The 21,940-nt window shown below is 51.4% G+C and overlaps 1 protein-coding gene across 1 annotated transcript; it reads left to right on the top strand.

Moving 5' to 3' along the window:
• Positions 1 to 20,788: 20,788 nt before the first annotated feature.
• Positions 20,789 to 21,712, top strand: LOC131559710 (olfactory receptor 14A16-like). Its single transcript, XM_058808144.1, has one exon. It carries the CDS (start codon positions 20,789 to 20,791, stop codon positions 21,710 to 21,712), a length of 924 nt encoding a protein of 307 aa, XP_058664127.1.
• Positions 21,713 to 21,940: the final 228 nt, after the last annotated feature.

Genomic DNA, 21,940 nt, shown 5'->3' with positions numbered 1-21,940 from the left:
AAGCATGGCTGGGACATGCTGCTCTGTGCTGACACCCACCACTGTGCTGTGGGCATGCTGGCCAGGTGAGACCCCCTGCTCCCCAACTGCCTCTGGCATTTGTGTCCTGTTCCCGGGGTGCCCCACACAGTGGGGCCCCGTGGTCGTGAGCCACAAGGCCTTGTCACCAAGGGACGGCCAAGGAGACTGCAAAAGGCTGAGAGAGGAGCGTGCCCAAGAGCAGCCACCTCCAGAGGGCCCGGCTCCCCCTTGCTGGGTGCTGGGGAAAGGCCAGACCTCTGTGAGTCAGTCCTGGGAGAGCTTTAGCCCTGCTGCCTCAGGTTTTTGCTTCCTGTTTCCTCCTATCAGAGAAATGCACCATGCATCCGAAGCCTTGTGTTCCGTGATTGCATTCCACCTGCTCAGGCTGCTCTGCAAAGACACGCCATGCCGGGATTTGGCTGCCATGGCGTTCCTTGTGGAGGTGAGCCTGAAGGCTGCCTGGCTGAGCTGCCTCCCGGCTCTGTGCCCTCTCGCGGCTGCAGCTGCCCGGGACGGTGCCTGCGCCCTGTGCTGCTGCCTGGGCCCAGCCCCATGTGGCTCCCCTGTCACCGGCCTCGTGCCTTTCAGACCCTGGACTGCCTGAACTTGAGTGAATGCCGTGACAGCGTCCTGGAGGTCACGTCCAAGAAGCTGCAGAGCGAGTGCAGGGAGATGCGTCACTTGGCACTCAGAGGCCTCCTGGTGCTCGCCACCAGTGTCTCGGTGAGAAGAGGGCAGCAGCTGAAGCCATGCTGCCAGCATGGGGCTGGGCAAGGCAGTCGCTTGGCCTTGCCTGGCCTTGGGGTGCTGAGGCAGCTGCTCCCAGCTCTCCTGCCTCCCGCTTCAGCTGCTCCAGTGCTTTGGCACAGGCCTTTGGCCTCTGAGCCCTGTGGCAGCAGGATGGCATTTCACACACTCGTGTTCCACACAGGCAGCAATAAGAATGTGGAGCCTGCATGAAAGGCTTGTGGAGCTGTTGCAGGAAAATGACAGCAACATGCTTAGGATGACCGTGGTTCTCCTCAGCTGTTTGTTCCTGTGCAATGGTGCCCCGCTAGCCAGCCCCCTCGCCCTGCAGCTGGCTGGGGCGCTCCTGCCACTCTTTGACAATGTAAGGCTCTGCGCCTCGAGCCATGGCCACAGGCTGCTGCCTGCAAACTTTGTGCCCTGTGCATTTTCAGGCTTGTACCCAGATGGGTGTGAAGCAGCTGATGCTGAGGTCTCTTTTTCTTTCTTTTGTACAGGATGATAGCCAGGTGCAGGTGTGCTCTATGTTCATCTTCCGAGAGATGCTGTATTTTTGGCCGGAAGGGGAAAAAAAGGCCCTGAAGTCACACGTATGCCAGAGCCTGCTCCCACTGTTCTTCCACTGCCATGACGAGAACCAGCGTGTGGCAGAGGTGAGGACTCAGCAGCTGCTGCTGGCCCCCTGGCTGGGGGGCTTGGCTGCCTCCTGCTCTGGGACCTCATGAGCTGCAGCCTCCTCCTGACCTTGGTACAGGGACCTGTGTGAGTCCTGGGCCCTGGGCTCTGGTGCCATCTCCAGGTCTCTTCTGCTCTCCAGGACTCCCGGGAAACGCTGCATTGTTCAGCCACATTCCTGCACAGGAAGGATCTCCAACACATGCTGCAGGTGGATCAGACCTGGAGGTTCAGCGAGGCCCTGGTAAGGACGGCCTGCAAACACCAGCCTCAGGCTGGAGAAGCCCCCTGACCACGCTGCTCAGCGAGGGCGGCCGGCAGCTGTGCCCCTGCCCAGTGCTGCAGCCAGGGCTGCCAGCCTGCGCCCCACATGCCGCTGCCTTCCCTGGGCCATGCGGGCTCTGCTGCCGGCTCCCGTGGGCCCGAGCCGGGTGCCCATGGAGCCCCAGCCCAGGTGGGATGCAGGGCGGCACTGCAGCTCCCCGGGCAGCAGCCGGCCCTCTGCCCCCTGCCCTCGGGAGCCCTTGGCCAGCGGCTGCTGGCCACGCCTCAGGGCTGTGCGGGCAGGGGAGGCCGGGGCTGGGTGCAGGCAGCGTCCGGCCGAGGGGCTGAGCCCACACCAACCCTTCCCTCCTGCCGCTCTCTGCAGCTGGCAGAGGACAGGAGCTGAGCGGCCGAACACCTGCGCCGTGCCCTGCGCTACGTGGAGAGCCCACAGGAGCCCCTGCGAGAGGCGGCCATCAGGTTCATGGGTGAGTCCCGAGCCCGGGCTGCCCCTCCCCTCCCCGGTTCGCCGCAGCTCGGCCCCAGCCCCGCCTGCTGCCCCGGCAGCGCCAGCCGGGCCCGGTGCCGTGGAGCCCCACCTGGCCTGGGCATTGCTGCTGCCGCCCTCTGGCAGCCGTGCCCTGGGGCGGCAGCGTGCGGCAAGGGCCCGGGCTGAGCCCTGTCGGGCCAGCAGCCCGTGTGGCCACAGCACCGGCAGTGCCGCTGGCAGGGAGCTGTGCCGCTGGGGCCGTGACAGGCTCTGTGTTCACAGGCATGGCCGGGCGGCACCTGAGGGGGCAGCAGCAAGAGCTGCAGCTGATCTGCACTGGTGAGTGAGGGCAGCGGGGTGACAGCGGAGACTGCCGGGGGAGAGCTGCAAGCCCTGCCCTGGCTGCGGAGGGCTCTGCTCCCGTGGGCAGAGCACATGGAGCTTTCAGGGCCACGTGGGCCATTGGTGGCCAGCAGCTTTGGGCTGATCCCCTTGCTCCCTGCTCCCTCCTGGCCATGGCAAGAGCCGGCTGGGATGGCCCTTGCAGGGGCTCTTCTTGGCTCCTCGCAGATCCGGCTCTGACCATGCCTCTGTTCCTCTCTCTTGAAGCCCTGGAATGCCTGATGGAGGACACAAGCAGTGCCGTGTCACAGCTGGCACTTGAAACACTTCATGTCGTCCTGGCAATACAGCGTGGGCGATATTCCACCATCCAGAGGCTGCAAGATCAGCTGCGCTGGGCATGGAGGACTCAGCCTCGTCTGTCAGGGCTCGGCTGCCTGCTCTGCCAGATGACTTAGGAGGAGAGCTGATCCTGGAGTGTGTCTTTCCTGGGGCAACCTGTGTGAGGGGTAATTTTCCTTTTCTTTAAGATTTTTCTTTTCTTCATTTCCCAGCTAGGGTCTGGGCTTTGGCCTAGCTGTGTCCCCTGCTGATTGTGAAGTGTGCCATCAGCTGCAGGGTTTTCCGGGCTAAAAATATCATCCAGTCACTTGGACTTGCTCTTTTTAGCCTCTAAAAGCTGTACCCAATTTCGGGGCAAATTTGGAGACCTCATCTATGGGTGGATGGAGCACCTAGGATTTTCCCAATTGCTGGGAATGGTTCTCCAGGTCCCTGGAATATCCAGGGCCCTGGTAAGTTCCAGCTGCACACATGCCTTGGCAATGAGAAGCAAAGGAACCCAGCCCTTTTTGTGCTGCCTATGTCACTGCACCGGGCTCATGGGATGGGAACACACAGCCCTTGTGCTGGAGCTGAGCTGCTCTGCCCAGCGCTGGTAGCAGCCATCTAAGCTGGTTTTGCTTGTCCTGGTTCCCTGACAGCTGGGGCCCTGGGCAGAGCCCTGAGAGCCTGGTCTGCCCCCAGGGAAGGAGAAGGAGCCCCTGGAGAAGCTGTACCAGGTGGGGATGCTGCTGCTGCTGCTGCTGCTGCTGCTGCTGGAGACAGCGAGGGTGACATCAAGGATGACAAGCTCTTCCTCAGCCTGGCCACGGGAGGCTGAAGGTGATGCACTTTGATTCTGGCACCTTCTTCAAAGCCAAACTCCACAGGGAATTTGCGGGTGAGTCCCACCCGGGGAAATTCTGCCAGATTTGGGCATGGCCCAGCCTGGCGGGGAACCAAAGGCTCCCCGCTTGCTGGGGGGAGATGCAACTCATTCTTCAGTCACTGCCCAGCTGCTTTTGGCAGGGCTGGGAGGATGGGCTGGGGTGGGTACAAAATGGGAGTGGGCTCCTGGCCCTGCCAACAGCCCCCAGCACCCACTGTGCCCCAGGCTGGGGCTCAGACAGCCAGCCCGACACAAACAAACCACCATGGTGGGAGCAGAGGTGGGGCTCCAGAACCTGTGCACAGCTGCTTTGCTGTGCAGGCAAGGTAGGGCTTGGGCTGCTCCACTGCCCTTGTTTGCTTTGGGATCATCGTGATTTTTGGTGGCAGTGCAGAGGGGAAGAGAGAAAGTGTGGGCTTCCCTCACCCATGGCTGTGTTTTTCCCTACCATGTAGGGGTTGGGCCTTCCTCAAGGCCCTGACAGAGATAAGAGATTTTACTGTTTTTCTTGTTTTCCCTTTTTGCATCTAATCTCTTTTCAATAATGTGTTGTTTGTCTTAGCAGAGGAAATGTTCCAGGTGGTCCAGTGTGGATGGGGAAGCGCTTTGGAGCAGCTGTGGCGTGGATGGGCCGTGCCCTTGGAGAAAGCTGAGGCCATGGTTTGAGAGCAGCTTTTCTTGCAGCCGTGGCTGGTGTGAGGTGGGTCCCTGTGTGCTTGGCAGGGTGGGATCAGAGCTTTTGGGAGCTGGCAGCGAGCACAGGAGCATCCTGCTCTGGGCAGCTGCTGAGGGCTGGATGTGCCGTGGCTGGCTGCAGGCTGGGCACATGTGCTGCCCTCCTGCTCTGTGCCAAAGGCAGCAGGGATGGGCAGCTCTGGGCACAGCTCTGGGCACGGCCAGCATGGCCTGGGCACTGCAGGCCTTGGCACAAGGGCACAGGAGCCCTCAGCTGACGGGCACTTTCTGCTTTCTCTCCTTGCAGCCGGGCTCTGCGGGTGCTGAGGCTGCTCTGGGCTCTGCCAGGGCTCTGCTGGGCTCAGCCCTGGGCCCAGCTGGGCTGGCTCTGCCCTCACATTGCTCTGACAGCTCTGCATCAGACGAGCCCGTTGCGAGCACAGCGCCTGAGCTTTCTGCTTTGGCAGGTGAGTGAGACTCTGCTGCAGGCCCAGAGATTGCAGCTGGAGACACACATCCAACTGGCAAGGACCCAAACTCTCCACAGTCCCGGCTGAACGCCTGGATCTCCCCAGGATGTTTTGTGTGTCCCATTCTTCCTTCTGGATTGGCTGGAATTGTGCAATTGCACTTTGTTCCTCCTCCAGAAGTGCCACGAGTGGGCAAAAGCTGGCGAGTGGGCCGTGCTCCTGAGGCAGTGCAGTCTGGAGCTGGTGGATGGAGAATTGCCCTACTGCACTTCCAAACCAGAGCAAAAAGCTGTCAGTGGGACTTCGTGTTTCCAGAGAAATCCCTGACAGTTTCAAAGAAAATGTGCTGCTCATTTCCAGGCTGAGAAGGAAGGTCATCTTCTAAATGATTTGGGGTTTGACAGAGTTTCCATTCCCAGTCCTACTTGGAGCTGGAAGGGCACAAAGCAATTTCCTCTTGCTTCAACCACAATTTCAAATACAAATTTCAAATGTTTGGAAACAAAGCCCAAAATCTTTTAAAAGGCTGCTAAGATCAGTAAGATGGATGCATGCCATCAGCACATTTACAATGTAAATAACTGAGTTCTCTTTTTAAAAAGATCATTTACCTCTTAATGCAAAGATATTAACTTTGCCTTTATGTTTTGTTTTTTCACTAACATTATGTTTTTTCACTAACACCTGGATTTTATTCCTATCTTTTACAATTTACCTATTTTTTTCCGTTTTCCTTTTTTTTCCTTTCAATAGAAAACATGTCCTATCAAAGGAATGTCCTTTGCTCCCGGTTCCCGTGTGGAGCAGCTCCCTTCCTGCTGGCTGAGCTGCTCAGGCAGAGCCCGGCAGCTCCTGGCCCTGCAGGGCTGAAGTTTTTCCCCATTGCTGGGCACAGACTGATGGAGCAGCACTGCTGAACACCGGCACACAGAGGGACCAGCAGCAGCTGCCTTTGGCCACCTGAGGCTCCAAGGCCCAAACTCTGAGCAGCCAGGGCTGGAAGAGACTGGCAGGATCTGATCCCTGACTCTGGGCCAGGGCTGCACAAATGACCCCACAGCAGCAGCAGCAGCAGCAGCAGCACATGGAGCTGACTTTGAGCACAGCCCCTGCCCCTCTTGCCTCCCGTGTGCAGCGGTGTCACAGCAGCCTGAGGCACCTGGGAGCCCCCAGTGGCAGCAGGGACTGGAGATGGCAGCCCTGGGCTCCTGGAGGCTGTGCAGGGAACGGAGCTGGGCACTCCCTGTCCATGGGGAGCTTCCAGATGGAAAAGGCTGCTGTGCCCAGGCAGCCCCAAGGGCACAGAAAGGCAGCTCTGGAGCACTGGATCTGTGCCAGTGCCACAGTCCTGGGCAGCAGCCAGCGAGCCCTGGGGGAACAGAGGGCACAGCAAGAGGGACAGAACCAGGCAAGGGCAGAGACTGGAGAGAGCCAGGCCCGGGAGCTGGAACAGCTGCTCCGTTGCACTCTTGGAGAAAGCTCTTGGCTGGTTCAAAGCACTGAATAGCGAGAAGGGCAGAGAGGAGGCCACAGCAAACAATGCTCCTGTTTGCACAGCCTCCCCTCTCCGTGTCCCAGAAGGAATTGCATGGACTGTGTTCTTCTCTCCGAGCCGTCTCGTTCAGCATGAGCAGCTCAGCACCAGGAGCTGAAGGAGCTGAAGCCTCAGGCCACAGGAGCTGGGCAAGAGGGAACTTTTGGAGCAAAGTAATGCTGCTAAAATAGCCCCAGCTGAATGCAGTGGATAGAATCATGGAATCACAGAATCCTTTCTGTTGGAAAAGCTCTCTGAGCTCACCCAGTGCAGCCGGGCACCCAGCAGTGCCAAGCCCAGCACTAAACCACGTCCCTGAAGTGCCAAGGCCTGGACACCAGCCCTGAGTGAGGCCTGGACAGCAGGCCCAGAGCCAAAGGTGGCCTCTGGGTGAACCTTCCTAGCAAACGTTATCTTTGTATCTGCTCCCTGATGAAATGTGCATAGTCATCAGCACTGTGATAGATGTAGCCACTCCTTAGTGAAACATGTATCGACCTTTGTGTATTTAGAAGCCAGACAAGGCCATGAAATCTGACATCTGGCCTTGTTTGCAGCTGTACGGTCAAAGTCACCTCCCTTGGTTCCTCCTTGAGCCCTGGCCAGGCTTTGGGAGGGACCCAAGAGGAGGATGAAAGCAGATGTTGCCACACTAGCAGTGCTGTCAGTTTGTTCATTCAGCACTGTCAGAGCTGGGCCCTCTCCCAGCGGGGTTGGAGCCTCACCTGGGGCTGGAGGCACCTGCAGGAATTCCCAGTGCCCAGGAGTGGCTCTGCAGCCCTTGGCTGTGACAGCTTCCCCAGCTGCTGTGTGGGTCTGGAGGATGGTAAAGCCTGAAGGTAAATGCTGCTGGATCTTTCTTAATCACTGCAGGCAATCTTTGGTGGGGATGGTTGGGTGCATTGCTGAGCTGCTCCTTTTGTGATTCTTTGCTGTTCTAAACTGCAGGAAATGACACTGATTCCTTCAGTTGGAGTCTGTGGCTTTGGTGCTGACCCTGCCCACTGGTAAAACAAAACTGGCACAATCTGTCCAGATCCCAACAAAATGTCACTTGTTCAGTGTAAATGTGAGGAATCAGTCCCATCAGAAATTCCCACCTGGGAAGCCCTTCCCTGGAGTTTCCTGGCTCTGGAGTGAGATGAGGTCGGAGCCCTGTGGGAGTAGTGGGGCAGTCGGGTAAAAGAAGCTGCACCCCTGGATGGCTTCAAATGCATCCAAAAATTGCACATGAAAAAGGAAAAGACCTTGTGGGTTTGGGCGGACAAAGATGAATTTGTTGAGAGTACATAGGAAACAGCACCTTCAGAAGGAACAATTATTGTTGCAATGCTCCCACATGGAGAAACAGAAGGTTTTAATCTTGAGCTCAGATGCATTTGTGCAAGTGAAATATCAATATAATAAATAACTATATACATATTTATAGTATAATAAGACCTTCATGTTTATATTTATAGATTTATATATATATATATGTCTCTATCTACATATCTATATCTATATTTCTACATCAATATATACATATAAAATATTAATAGTTTGAAATAGTGCTGACAATACTAATTTGGTATCTTTGGCTGCTCAGGGATGTAACACTAAATACCCTACAGAACAGGACTGGCCAGGACCCTAATGTCAGTGGTCAATTTTGTGAGATTGTATATAATGGAAAAAGGAGGAAGGGAGGAAATTGGCCATTTTTACAGGGTGTGCTGATACTGTGATGCAGAGTGGTTGGTCTGTTCCTGTGAAAAATACAGTGATTTTGCCTGCAGGGTTTTTCATGTACCAGACTACGTACAAGCTGCAGGATTGGTTGCACGGGTGAAGGGGTTGTTAAAAGAGCAGTTGGAAAAATGAGGAGATGGGAACCTTTGCCCATGGAGAACCCATCTCCCAGATGTGCTCCATGCCCGTCACAATGGCCCACTGGGGAAATGGAAACCCCCTGGCTGTGCACGGCTGCCCCCAATTTGCAAATCCAACCATGGGCAGTGAGACTTGGGCTGCCTGGGAAATTGTTCTGGCTGTGATGGACCCTGGCAGGGCCAGCCCAGAGGCTGCAGGGCTGGGCCTTCATGCATTGGAATTCATTAGGAGAAATTCAAAGCCAATGAGAGCTATCAGTACTGAAACAGGAATTCAGATTCCTCCAGGACACTTTGTTTTGGTAACTGCTCCCTTAGAGCTTGGCCTTGCAAAGTGTTCCTGTCATGGCAGGAGGAAATGATGCAGAATATCCAGGAAAAATTACAGTAATTCTGTTAAACAATAATGAACAAGATTGGATTATGCAACCCCATGACAGGGTAGCACAATTATTGATCTTGCAATTTTAGGAACGATTGTGAAAACAGGAGATCCACTCCAGTCACCACCGTTTGTGGAGATAAAGGGCTTTGATCCAGCAGCCCTAATAATGGAGTCATAGTTTGGGTCCCGAGGCCAAAAGGCCCTGCCAAAGCAGCTGAAGGAGAGCACCTGGGAAAGACAACTCTGAGTCCTGAAACCTGGGCAGGAACAATGGGAATGTGTCCCTGCAGCCAAGGATTCTGTGTGAGAATGAGTAGATCTGCCAGGATACTGTTTGACACATCCTGCCAGACCAGATCTCCCTGTTTCCCCCAAGGGCCCCTTTGGGAAATGCTCTGATCCACGGGGCTCCATGTGAAGGCTGCTGTGACACTGAGGGACTTGCACAGGAATTCCATCCAGGAGCCTGGGTGCCCCTCAGGGACTGGGACCCGGCCCCTTCCAGCCAGAGGGGAAAGGGACCCCCAAGCCTTGTTAGCCACAGACAGCATGGTAAAGCTGAACAGCAAAGGGCCTCGGGGCACTATTCTGGAATTAAAAAGGTGCCAGCTCCATGGACAACAGAATTCTTGTTCCTAATTCGAAGGAGATTGAGAAAAAAGAATGAAGAATGGTGTCACTAAAGTACTACTGATGTCTGTAAGGTGTACATTGATAGTCAACCAGAATCTTTGTCTGCCACAAACACCTCTGGTGTTTCACCAAGGGGTTAGTCATCAAAATGTAATGATGAGTTATGATGGATTGCTGAGCTTCTTTTGTAATTCTTTGCTAATGATGATGTGCTTTGCTGAGCTTATCCTTTTGTAAATCTTGGCAGCTGTGCTCTGTATAAATGACACAATTCCTTAAGTTGGTGTCTGGGTTTTGGTAGTGACCCTGCCCACTGGTGAAACAGGGCCCCCTCTTGCCTAAGTGTTCCCTGGGAAGGCAAAAGCCCTCCCTCCAAAATTCCCCCCTTCCTCCTTGTTCCCCCCTTCATACCCTGAGCATGATGTGCTCTGGTCTGGGGTATGCCCGGGCTCAGTTGGGGTCCCCTGTCCTGGCTGTGTCCCCTGCCCAGCTGCCCCGCAGCCCCAGCCCCTCCCCAGCGTGGCTGGACGAGGGGCAGGACAGGCCTTGGCTGTGCTGCAGCTCAGCAAGAACAAAACCATCTCTGCGTGCTCAGCCCTGTGCTCAGCACCCGGCCCAGCAGTGTCTCAGTGCCAGGGGCTGTGCCCTCAGTCCCTGCCAGGGGTTTCCATGGCAACTGCCGGGCCAGGTGACCCAGGTGTCCCCCCAGTGCTGGTTGCCATGGAAACAGTGCCCAGCCCTGCCCCTTTCTGTCTGGCTGACCTGGCCTTTGGCCCTGGCAGTGCCGTTGGCCGCTGGTTCCTGGTGCCAGAGCGGCCAGCGTGGCACAGGGCAGGTGGCCATGGCACAGCCCCCAGCAAGGGATCCCCTCTGGCTCTGGGCACTGACACCAGCCCTGAGCACGGGGCCAGGGCAGCTTTCCATGGCCTCCAACCATCACAACGGCTCCAAGCATTGGTTGCCATGGCACCAAACCAAAGAACGGGTCCCCATGGCCATTGCCATGGCACCTGGTGGCACTAACGAGTGTCACTGCAATTGTACCTGGAACAGCCCTGGAACCACTTTGTCCCAGGGTTGCCATGGTAGCCGAGGGCAGCAACAGCTCTGCAGGCAAGTGGCCATGGAACCTGACTGCAGAAATGGCTCCTTGGGCTGGTTTCCAAGGAAACCTGAGGGGTTGCCATGGCACCCAAACCCCGCAGTGGGATCTCTGCAGTGTCCATGGCAACAGTCCCTTGCAATGGCCCAGTGCAGGTTGGGATGATGATCCAGCCTCACAGCTGGCCCAGGGCAGCCCTGCAGTGCCCTTCCCACAGCCTGTCTGCACAGAAACTCTTCCAGGGCTCTCTGCATTTCCCTTCACCTCACTCTTGGGTCACTCACACACCTCCCCACAACCCACTTGGTGCTTTGAGCTGCAAGGAGTTTCAGACTTTTGGAGTTGGTCTAATTCTGCCTTCAGCCAACTTTGGATTTGTGTTTATATTAGAACTTCTTTTGTGTCTGTGATAGAAGAGTAATGCGATAAATGACTCTCATAATTAATGGACAAATATGTATATAGGTTAAGAAAAGTTTATAGATTTATAGTTATGTTGTACCCCCTTGTGTGGTTATCAAGGGACAATGGGAGTTGGGACATCTGGGAGGGCCGGCTTGTCACTATGGCAACATCTGACCTCCAATCAGGATTTGAGGAAGAGATCTCCACCACTGGACAGCCAAGTAGAGGTTGATGGACAGAACTTTGGGAGGGGTTAAAGGGTTCAAAAGGATAAAACCTCCATTGTGAGGAGGCTGAGCACATGGTGGGGAAAATCTTTTGCTCCCAGTGCCATAACCTTTTTTCTTTATTCAGTCTTCTGTTGTATTTTTGATAAGGTTTAATAAATCTTGCTAAACTATGAAAAGTGAATGGCTATTTCTCACAATGCTGGGGGCTGTCCTGGGATAGACACCTCACCCCGGTGATGCTAGGAGTTTTCAAAAAGAAGAGCACCCACACCACAAATTTGACGGAGCCTTTCGGATACTCCTGGGGCCACCGATGGTTGCAGGCTGAAGCCCAGCGACAGCAGGAAGCTAGTAAAGAAAAGAGAAGAAAAGGGGTGAGTACTATTTTATAGTCAGATAATTACTATGTAATTCTGGGTATAGGAAAGTGAACTCCATGCCATATACTGGACCTGTCCTGGTCCGTTGGAGTTTTAGGCTATTGGGCAGTTGGAGGAAATGGCGGGAAGCATTATAAAGAGGAAAGCAGAGGGGTTTTTTCCTTTGTGGCCAGCAGGATGCATAGGATAGAAAAGTTTGTGAAGGGTTTTGTGGCACTGAGCCAGCAGTGGTCTCGGGGAGGTGCAGCCAGTGCTCTGGTATTCCAGTAGGGAATGGCAGCACACGTGGTGGAGAGGAAAGTGGGGATTTTCCCCCATGGCCAGTGGGACACATGAAATGGGTTTGTGTAGGGTTTTGCAGCACTGAGCCAGTGGTGGTGTCGGGGGAGGCACGGCCAGTGCTGTGGTATTCCAGGCTGGCTGAGCAACAAGACCCGGCAGTGGTTTTGGAGGAAACGCCAGCGGGCTGGGCACTGGTGGCAATGGCAGTGGCCGAGCTTGGTGTGGACAGCTCTTGGGCACAACCAGCTCCAGGGTTCCTGGAGGCAGCTGAGATCAGGCTGGAAACGGGACAACTGCCGAGAGATGGGGATACCCCATAGTAGGTGTAACACTTCACGTGCCATGGTGAGTCAGGGTGGAGCTGCCGAGCCAGATTCAGGTGGGGACGGAAGCTCCTGGACCATAGGGGTTTTTTTGGGAGGAGAGGTAAAGCTTTTTTCCTAGTTTTTTTCTCTCTCTTCCCTTTTTTTTCTCTCTCCCCTTTTTACTCTCTCTCTTCCCTTTCCTTCTCCTTCCTCCTTTCCTGGTTTCCTTTTTTTTCCCTTTCCCTTGCCCTTCTTAGGGAGCTGGGCTCAGTTGGGAAGGCCTGTGGGCTGAAAGGCAGGCTCTGTCAGGGGAAGACATGTGATCTGCTGGTCAGGATGGGCTCATGGGTGTGTAGCGAATCCCCAAAGGAAGTAGCAGAGATTGAAGAAGAAACAGTGGGCATCCCTGCAGATAGTCCACTAGGAAGGAAGCTAGCCCCATGGAAATATCACCCCAACACCAAAGATAAGGATGAGAGCAAAATGGTTCAGTACTGTATATTGGAAAGTGATCATGTCTACTGGTTGAGATATGGATCAGGCAAAGGATGGATATGCCGAGCATTAAACATGTATGTAGGAGCTAAGAAACTATTCAATCAGGAAGAGGTTGATTGTGCTGCTTGTTGGGAAGCGGAAACCTCACCCTCAAAGGTGAGTGTGTTTAAGGTAGCAGAACATTAAGAATAAGACCCGTTAAACCACTCACCCCCCCACCTCCAGTAGCTCCAAATGCACCTCCCCTACCCCCTGATGGGCCTAGCCAGAACACCCAGGAGCAGGGTGGCACAAAGAGAGGAAAGCAGATCGGAGGACGGGAGCCAAGCATTGGGACTGTACCCCTGAGGGAAGTACCCCTGGAGGGGTACAGGGAGGAATTGGGTTGTAACTGTACCTCTCAGTTCCTCTGATGTGAGAATGTTTAAAAAGGAATTAAAAGGACTGTTAGAGGACCCTCTTGGGTCAGCGAAGCAGCTAGACCAGTTTCTGGGGCCCTATATTGATACATGAGAAGAGATGCAATCAATAATGACTATGTTGTTCACACCAGAAGAAAGACAGATGATCCGGGTGGCTGGGATATGGGTATGGGAAAGGGAGCATGTGCAAGGACCTCCTGGGGATCTGAAAATGCCCATGGTGCACCCCACCTGGGACCATAACAGCACTGGGGGGATGCAAGACATGGAGGAATATAGAACATTGATTACAAGAGTTATCAAAGAGGCAGCTCCATATAATCAAAAAGCCTGTAAGGCTTTTGATGAGCAGCAAAGGAGGGAAGAAACTCCAAGAGAGCCATTAGAAAGGCTGAGGGAAAATATGAGACAATATTCAGGAGTTGACCCTGACATGGTGGCCAGGGAGATCTCACTAAAGATAAATGTCATCACTCATGCTTGCCAGATATATGGAGAAATTTAGAAAAGTTAAATGGTTGGCAAGAAAGGAGGTTAGAGTATCTTCTAAGGGAAGCACAGAAGGAGTATGTAAAGAGGGACAAAGAGAAGGCCAAGGCAAAAGCCAAGTTAATGGTAACTGCCATTAGGGAAGGGAACCGGCATGTGAAGAACAACCCAGGCAAGGCAGGGGATTCCGAGGGTGGGAACATAGATGGAGGGGCAATACAGCTCCTTGGGACTGGGCACAAAAAGGAGAGTTTGGGAAACAGGGGAACTTAGGACCAGTTTGCTTTTACTGTAAAGAGAGTGGGAATATTAGAAGGAATTGCCCCCAGAAAGAAAAGGGTCTATGAGACTGAGCAAAAAGGAGAAGTGGAAGACTAGGGATGTCAAGGGCTTTACCTCCTCATGAAAGAATACCATGAGGAGCCCCTGATAACTTTAAAAATAGATCCCCAGGTAGGAAGAATTTGAATTCTTAGTAGACACGCAGGCTGAAAGAACTTGTGTTTTTAGAATCCCAAAGGGGTGCAAGTAGTAGGTGCAAAAGGAGAGGAGTTCAAGGTCTCAGTTTTAAAGGAAGTAAAGTTTCAAGGAGCAAATAAAGTAGGAATCAGGGATGTTCCATTAGTTCCAGAGGCAGGATGCAATTCATTAGGGCAGAATTTACAGGTGCATTTAAGCAGTTAAGCATTGGAGTACTCCGAGAGGAAGGGAAAATGGTAGTTAATCTCTCCAATTAAGGGAAGAGGATGAGAGCAAAATTCATGAGATGGTGTGGGCAAAACTGAAAAATCGAGGCAAATTTAACATGAAACCTCTAATAATAAAAATAGTTAATGAGGACCATCCAGTTTGGGTACGACAATATCCACTCTCCCTGGAGGGGAGACAAGGACTGCAGCCGCTGATCCAGGACCTACTTGAGGATGAGATCTTAGAACCATGTATGTCCCCCCATAATACACCCATATTACCAGTAAAGAAGTCAGATGGGACTTACAGGCTTGTCCAAGATTTGAGAGAAGTGAACAAAAGAACAGTGAATCAGTACCCAGTAGTGCCTAATCCCTATACACTACTGAGTAATATCCCCCCAGCACACCAGTGGTTTAGTGTGATAGACCTAAAAGATGCTTTTTGGGTGTGTCCACTGGCAGAGGAAAGTGGGATATATTTGCATTTGAATGGGAGGACCCTGATTCCGGAAGGAAGCAACATCTTCGGTGGACTGGGTTACCCCAAGGGTTTTCCGGATCCCCAAACCTCTTTGGTCAAGCCCTAGGAGAAGTACTACAACTCTTCTCCATTAGACCTGAGATAAAGTTTCTCCAATATGCAAATTATTTGCTTCTCTCAGGATGGGAAGAAAAAGAAGTTTGGGAATCCACCATAGTGTTGTTAAATTTTCTGGGGAATCAAGGACTTCAAATATCAAAAGGGATTCTCCAATTTGTAGAGTGGGAAGTAAAATTCCTAGGACATGTGATTTGTCAAAAGAGCTGGCGGTTAAGCCCTGGGAGAATTATGGTGATAGTCTCACTCCTACAGCCAAAAACTAAGAGAGAAGTCAAAAGGTTTCTAGGCTTGTTGGGATATTGTAGGCTATGGATTGAAGGATACACTCAGACCCTCAAGTTCTTGTATGAAAAGTTAGCAGAAGAAGAGATTAGGTGGGAAAATGAAGATGAATAAAAGTTTAAAGCTTTAAAGCAAAAATTAGTGCACCAGAACTGAATCTTCCTGCCTTAGACAAACCCTTCTATCTGTTAGTGGATATAGAAAAAGGGGTAGCACATGGAGTATTACCCCAGGACTGGGGAGGGTCCAGGAAACCAGTGGCCTATTTATCAAAATTACTCAACCCTTTTAGCCAGGGGTGGCCAACCTGCATTCAGGCTGTGGCAGTGACTGCCCTTCTCATAGCAGAAAGCAAAAAATTAACCTTTTGGGGGAAAATTGAAAATATACATCACAAACTCAGTAAGGAGTATCCCAAAAGGTGGAGAAATAGCTCACTGGTTGCCAAGTGCTAAAGAATGAAGCCATCTTTATAGATAATGGTTTAGAGCTAATTGTGAGTAACCAACTCAACCCTACCGAGTCCTTGTATGGAGAACCAGATGATGTTGCCTAGAGGTTATAAGCTATCAAACTAAAGGAAGAGAAGGCCTAACAGATCAACCACTCCAAGGTGTAAAGCAATTGTACATTGATGGAAATGATTGTACATCAATGGATCTTCATGGGTAATAAAGGGGCACAGGGTATCATGGTACACTATAGTGCATGAAGGGTTGGTGGCCGTAGAAAAGAGAAAGTTACCTTCCAACTGATCAGCCCAAGGTGTGAGTTGTATGCCCTAAAATGAGCTCTGGAAATATTACCACAGGTAAGGGGAACAATAGATACAGACTGAAAATACACTTTTGAAGTAATGCATACCTTTGAAAAATTTGGGAAGAGAGGAGGCTATTAAATACAAAAGGAAAGGGACTGATTCCTGAAAAATTTCTTTTAGAAGAGTTAGAAACTTTAAAATTACCAGAGGAAGTAGCGGTGCTATATGTTGAAGGACATCAAAAAGGGGAGCAAGGGAACAATTTAGCCAATTTAGAAGCTAAAAATGCAACTGAATCAGAGACAGAAAAACTAATAGTAGTATTAAGCCCCATGAGAGAAATGCAAAAAGTCCCTGTATTCAGTGGGACCAAAGAGGAAGAAGTCCTTAAAACAGGAGCCAAGAAAGATAACAAAGGGAATTGGAGATTAGCAGATGGGAGGAAAATGTTGAATAAACCCCTGGCCAAGAAAATTCTAGAATACATGGAACAACACATTGGGGTACACAAGTGCTAAGTGATCAGTTTCTAAGGGATTGGGGCTGCATTGAAATTTTCAGAATAGCTAAGCAAGTAACTGAATGGAGTGTGATATGTCAAAAAGTGAATAAAAAAATCACGAGGAAAATATCCATAAGAGGGTGACAACTAGCCTTATGGCCCTTTCAAAACATCCAAGTAGACTTTACCAAGCTTCCCCAGGTACAACGGTGGAAGTTTTTGCCAGTGATAGTAGAACAGGTGATTCATTGGGTAGAGGTGGTACCCACTGTGAAAGCCAATGCCAATGTTGTGAATAAAACAATTCTAGAATCAGTCAATCCCTGATATGGGATGGCAAACAGGATTGATTCAGACTGGGGAACTCATTTCACATTGAAGATATTGCAGAAAATTTTTCAGGCCTTGGAAGTAAAATAGGAATTACATACTCCATGGCATCCACAGAGTTCCAGTTCAGTTGAAAGAATGAATCAAACTCTTAAAAGAGCTCTAGTTAAGCTAATGATTGAAACCCAAATGTCATGGATAAAATGTCTCCCTTTGGTCTTATTAAGAATTAGAATCCAACCCCAGTCAGATCTGGGGGTGTCACCCTATGAAATGATGTTTGGGTTACCCTTCCTGACCTCACCCCAGAAGGTTGCCACCAATGAGGAAGGGGAAGCGAATGCCAAGAAATAAGTTATGTCTATATCATAAACCTTATAAGGGCTAAGACATAAAGGGGCAATTCCTCAAACTACCACCCTGGATTTCAAAATCCGTAATATTAATCCCAGGAACTGGGTGATGATTAAGGCATGGAGAGATCAGCCTGTAACTTCTCAGTGGGAAGGTCCCTTTCAGGTACTGCTCACCACCAAATCAACCATGCGAACTGCAGAGCGGGGATGGATTCATGGCAACACAGTCAAAGGCCCAGTAGAAGAACCCAAAGAGTGGACTATAACATCCAGGCTGGGTGAAACAAGATTGACTCTCAAGCCGAGACTGAAAGACAACCAGAAAAACAGCAAGACCCCCAAAAAGTAGAGTCAAGCTTTCACCAGTAAGCTCAAAAACTGTCTTCCTGTTTTCATGGGTGAGAATTATCAGCATCTATTGAGGGGAAGTACAAAAGGGGCTGTAAAAGGTAATGGGGCAGCATCCTTAAGAAGTAAGACAAGGAATAGAGAGCAAGACCAGGTTGGCCCCTTTGTTTGCTACCAAGAAGGCTTCATAGTCCTGCTGCAGGCAGCAACCCCACAGGCATGGTAAGGTGGGGACAAAAGGCCATACCTGACCTCTATAATTCCTCAGTTGACTTTTAATTCAACAGGGACTGGAGGGCAGGACCGAGTTGGCCTCTGTACTCAGCCCTAAGATACACTGACTATGGATAGCAGCCACATAGGCACTGTAGATGGGAGTCAAAGCCATACTGGATCTTTGTGACTCCCTTTTGTTCATTCCAAATAAGTGTGTCTAAGGAAAGCCTGAGATTTTTTTCTCCTGTTCCCACTGTCCTTGCCCACATCAACAGATGCTGGTATGGCGCATTCAAGAGAAAGAGAAAAGTTTTTACTTAACTGTTTGAGCAAAATGACTTCTAGAAAAATAAAAAGGGGGTTTGTTAAAGATTAGTAATTCTCATGGTTGACTCTCACAATTAAGGGGTGAATATTAAATATATGTTAAGAGAAGTTTTGTAGATGTATAGTTATCCTTCCCCTCCCCCTTGCATTGTTATCACAGGACGGCCTCAGTAGTTGGGGCATTTGAGAGGGTTGGCTTGTTACTATGGCAGCACCTGACCTCCAATCAAGGTGTAAGAAGACAGTGCTCTCCACCACTGGACAGTGAAGAAGGAGTCGATTGACAAGACTTCGGGAGGGGCTAGAGGTGTAAAAGACAGAACATCCATTTTGTAGATGACCACACAGTGACTGAATCCTTTGCTCCAGGTGCTGTATCTATTTCTTTATTCAGTCTTCTGTTGTATTTTGATAAGGTCTTAAAAAACCATTTGAATTTTGGAAGTGAAAATTGTTTCTTACATGGGGTTGGGGAATGTGGGGCAAAGTTGTCCACACTGGGTCAGCTCCAGGGTACAACTTCTCTGACCTGGCCAGACCTCCTTAGGAGAGACCCTGGATCAATATCAATTACAGAATGCTGCAATCACCTCTTGTATAATAGGAACAGCAATAAAAGAAACCCTTTAAGAAAGGAATACATATTTCTTAGAAGCTCATTGAAATATTTCTCCATAACTGTAAAAGGAAAACTTCCTAAAGAACTGCTCCAGACCAGAGGGAAATCAAGGCAGAGCCATGGTTTGTTAGGATCTGATTGATCCTATCGAGTCCTGTGGTGCATTTGGAGCTGAGCCTGGAACCTCAGGACCTGAGAGGAGACTGCACAAAGCTTTCCAGGAGTCCAAGTTACATGAAAGCAACAAAGTGTCTGAAAGCATGAATGGATCCCACTGAGGCCAATCCCAAACACAGGCTCCTCATGGACTCCTTGGAGGACAAAATTGGAGGCCAGGATGGCACAAGAAATTTTCAGAGACTAAGTGTGGAAAGAAAAATCCAAAGTACCTTAAAAACTTTGAGTATCTCAAAGTATTAATGAGCCCCACTGAGTGTCAGTACAAAGCTCTCAAGGGACTCATTAAAGCAGAGAATTGGGCAATGATTGCACAAACCTCTCACAGAGTCTGCATAAAAAGGGAAACACCAAGTACCTTAAAATAACTGAAGTACCTTGAAGCATTAATGACCCCCACTGAGTGTTGTTACTGACAAAGCCTCTCCAGGGACTAATTACAGCAGATAATTGGAGGCCATGATTGCAGAAACTTCTCAGAGACTCCAAGGCAAAAGCCAAACCCAAAGTCCTTTGAAAAACCTGCAGTCCCTGGGAGCATTCAGGAGCCCCCAGGGCCATTCCTGAGCAAGGCTCCCCAGGGACTCCTTCCAGCAGATCCTTGAGGCCACTGGGATGTGGGCTAGGGGGGGATGCTGAGGGCAGGACAAGGGGCTGACAGTGCCAAGCCTGGCTGGGGCTGTGCCAGGAGACCCCAGGGCCTCAGGACAAAGTGTCTCCTCACAGCCCTTGGTGGCACAGACCCTGCTGCTGTGCCCCAGGGCACCAAGATTTGGCTTCTCTTTGTCCCCACCTGTCATCACTGCCTCCAGTTCTCTGCTCTGCATGGGGCCTGGGGACACTTTCTCAGTGGTGTTCCTCAGTGGGACCCATTAAAAGTCCAAGAAAGTTTGGAGTTGGATTCTGACTTGGAGTTCTGGAGAGGTTTCTTCAGCTCCCTCTCAGGGACTGATGTTCAGGGCCTCAGCACAAAGCCCCCGAGGCTCATTAAAGTCCTGGTGCTGTGTCTGTGCTGCTGAGCTGGGCTGGGCTCCTGGCACAGAGGCAGCTCCTGGTAACCAAGAAGAGCTTCAAAAGCACATTTCTCTTGATGAGCAGCTCTTTTGCCAGCCCAGCAGGGTTGGGGCACTGCCTGCAGCCACCCCAAGCACAGCACAGAGGCACAGAGAGCTTCAATCAGTCAGGGCTGGGAAGGTGCTGAGAAGTGCCTGGGGCAGAATCATTGCCAGCCCTTGGCACAGGAACCTCTGGCTGCAGGACAATGCAGCTGCAGCTCCTGGAGCCATCTCCTCAAGCTGGAACATCCCAATGCCTACAGACCCTGTCAGTACATTCTCTGATTGTCTCTTGTGCACAGCAGCCAGGGGTGCCTAGGACTGTCCTGCAGAGCAGGGTCCTGCAGCCCCGTGCGCTGTGCTTGGGCAGGGACTCTGCTGCCTGCCAGGGACAGCTCTCAGCCAGCCCTGGCAGCTGCTCCCAGCACTGGGGGACAAGATCTGGGTGGGAGGAGACAGCTGGTAAGGCTTGGAAGTGTTCTGGTTGTGTGGGGAGGATGCTGCATTGGTCAGGACTGCTCCCAGCATGACATTTAATGCCAGAACAAGTAGATTATACAGGGAGCACAGCAAGGCAGGGGCTGCATGAAAGGGAATTTCCTGCTGTTTTGAATCTATTGCTCTGGGTTGCCTGGAAAGGAAATTGGACATAGTTCATACTTCATCTCTCAGTTCAGGTTGAGAAAAAAAAAAAAATTCTCTCAGATGTTAATAAACCAGGCAGTGACATAAATCCTTCCAGGGCCCCTTAGAGGCAGCATCAGTGTCGCTTTTCCAGCCTCCTCAGTGTTGCTCTGACTTTGCCATCAGAGCGTGCAGAGCCAGAGCTGCCCCTGGACTGTGCCTGAGCTGGGAGGGGTCTGCAGGGCAGAGCTGAGCCCCCAGGGCTGGGCTGGGCTCTGGCAGCACTGGCAGGGCCCAGCCCTGGGCACAGGGAAGCAGCTGCGTGCAGGGACAGCTCCAGGCAGCAGAGCCCTGGGCAGGCAGAGGGGTGAAAGTGACCCCAAGCTGTGCTGGGATATTTAAAGTCCTCTTCAAAACCAACTATTTCATGATAACTTTTTTTACAGATCCCTATGCCAAGGCACTGCAAATGTCCAACAGCAGCTCCATCAGGCACTTCCTCCTGCTGGCATTGGCAGACACGCGGCAGCTGCAGTTCTGCCTCTTGCTGGGCATCTCCCTGGCTGCCCTCCTGGCCAACGGCCTCATCATCAGTGCCGTAGCCTGCGGCCACCACCTGCACACGCCCATGTTCTTCTTCCTGCTCAACCTGGCCCTCAGCGACCTGGGCTGCATCTGCACCACTGTCCCCAAAGCCATGCACAATTCCCTCTGGGACACCAGGAACATCACCTACACAGGATGTGCAACACAAGTCTTTTTCATTCTGTTCTTTCTTGGATCAGAGTTTTTTCTTCTGACCATCATGTGCTACGACCGCTACATGTCCATCTGCAAACCCCTGCACTACGGGACTCTCCTGGGCAGCAGAGCTTGTGCCCACATGGCAGCAGCTGCCTGGGCCAGTGCCTTTCTCAATGCTCTCATGCACACAGCCAATACATTTTCCCTGCCCCTGTGCCATGGCAATGCCCTAGGCCAGTTCTTCTGTGAAATTCCTCAGATCCTCAAGCTTTCCTGCTCAAATTCTTACCTAAGGGAGCTGGGGCTGCTTACATTTTCCATCTGTGTGGGATTTTTTTGTTTTGTGTTCATTGTTTTCTCCTATGTGCAGATTTTCAGGGTTGTGTTGACGATCCCCTTTGAGCAGGGACAGCACAAAGCCTTTTCCACCTGCCTCCCTCACCTGGCTGTGGTCTCTCTGTTCTTGAGCACGGTTATGTTTGGTTACCTGAAGCCCCCTTCCATGTCCTCTCCATCCCTGGATCTGGCCCTGTCAGTACTGTACTCAGTGGTGCCTCCAGCCCTGAACCCCCTCATCTACAGCCTGAGGAACCAGGAGCTCAAGGCTATAGTGTGGAGACTGATGACTGGATGGCTTCAGAAACATTAAACCGCTGGCCAATTTTTGCAAATCACTTGTAATACAAGTCAACTTTGATACTCTTCTTGGTTTCATTTTGGAGGTTTTCCTATTTGTTTTCCTTTATTCATATCGTACACAAAGAAATGTCATTGTTTGTGCCATTTAACATTTTGTTTCACTCCACCTTCCGTGTGGCCCAAGGCTGTGTCATTGAGGGGCTGCACTCTCAGTGGCTTTAAAGGAACTAAAGGATCA

Source organism: Ammospiza caudacuta, chromosome 7, assembly GCF_027887145.1.
Source record: "Ammospiza caudacuta isolate bAmmCau1 chromosome 7, bAmmCau1.pri, whole genome shotgun sequence".
Lineage (NCBI taxonomy): Eukaryota > Metazoa > Chordata > Aves > Passeriformes > Passerellidae > Ammospiza > Ammospiza caudacuta.
The sequence above is the reverse complement of the archived record's forward strand: the minus strand, read 5'-3'. Positions and strand labels throughout refer to the sequence as shown.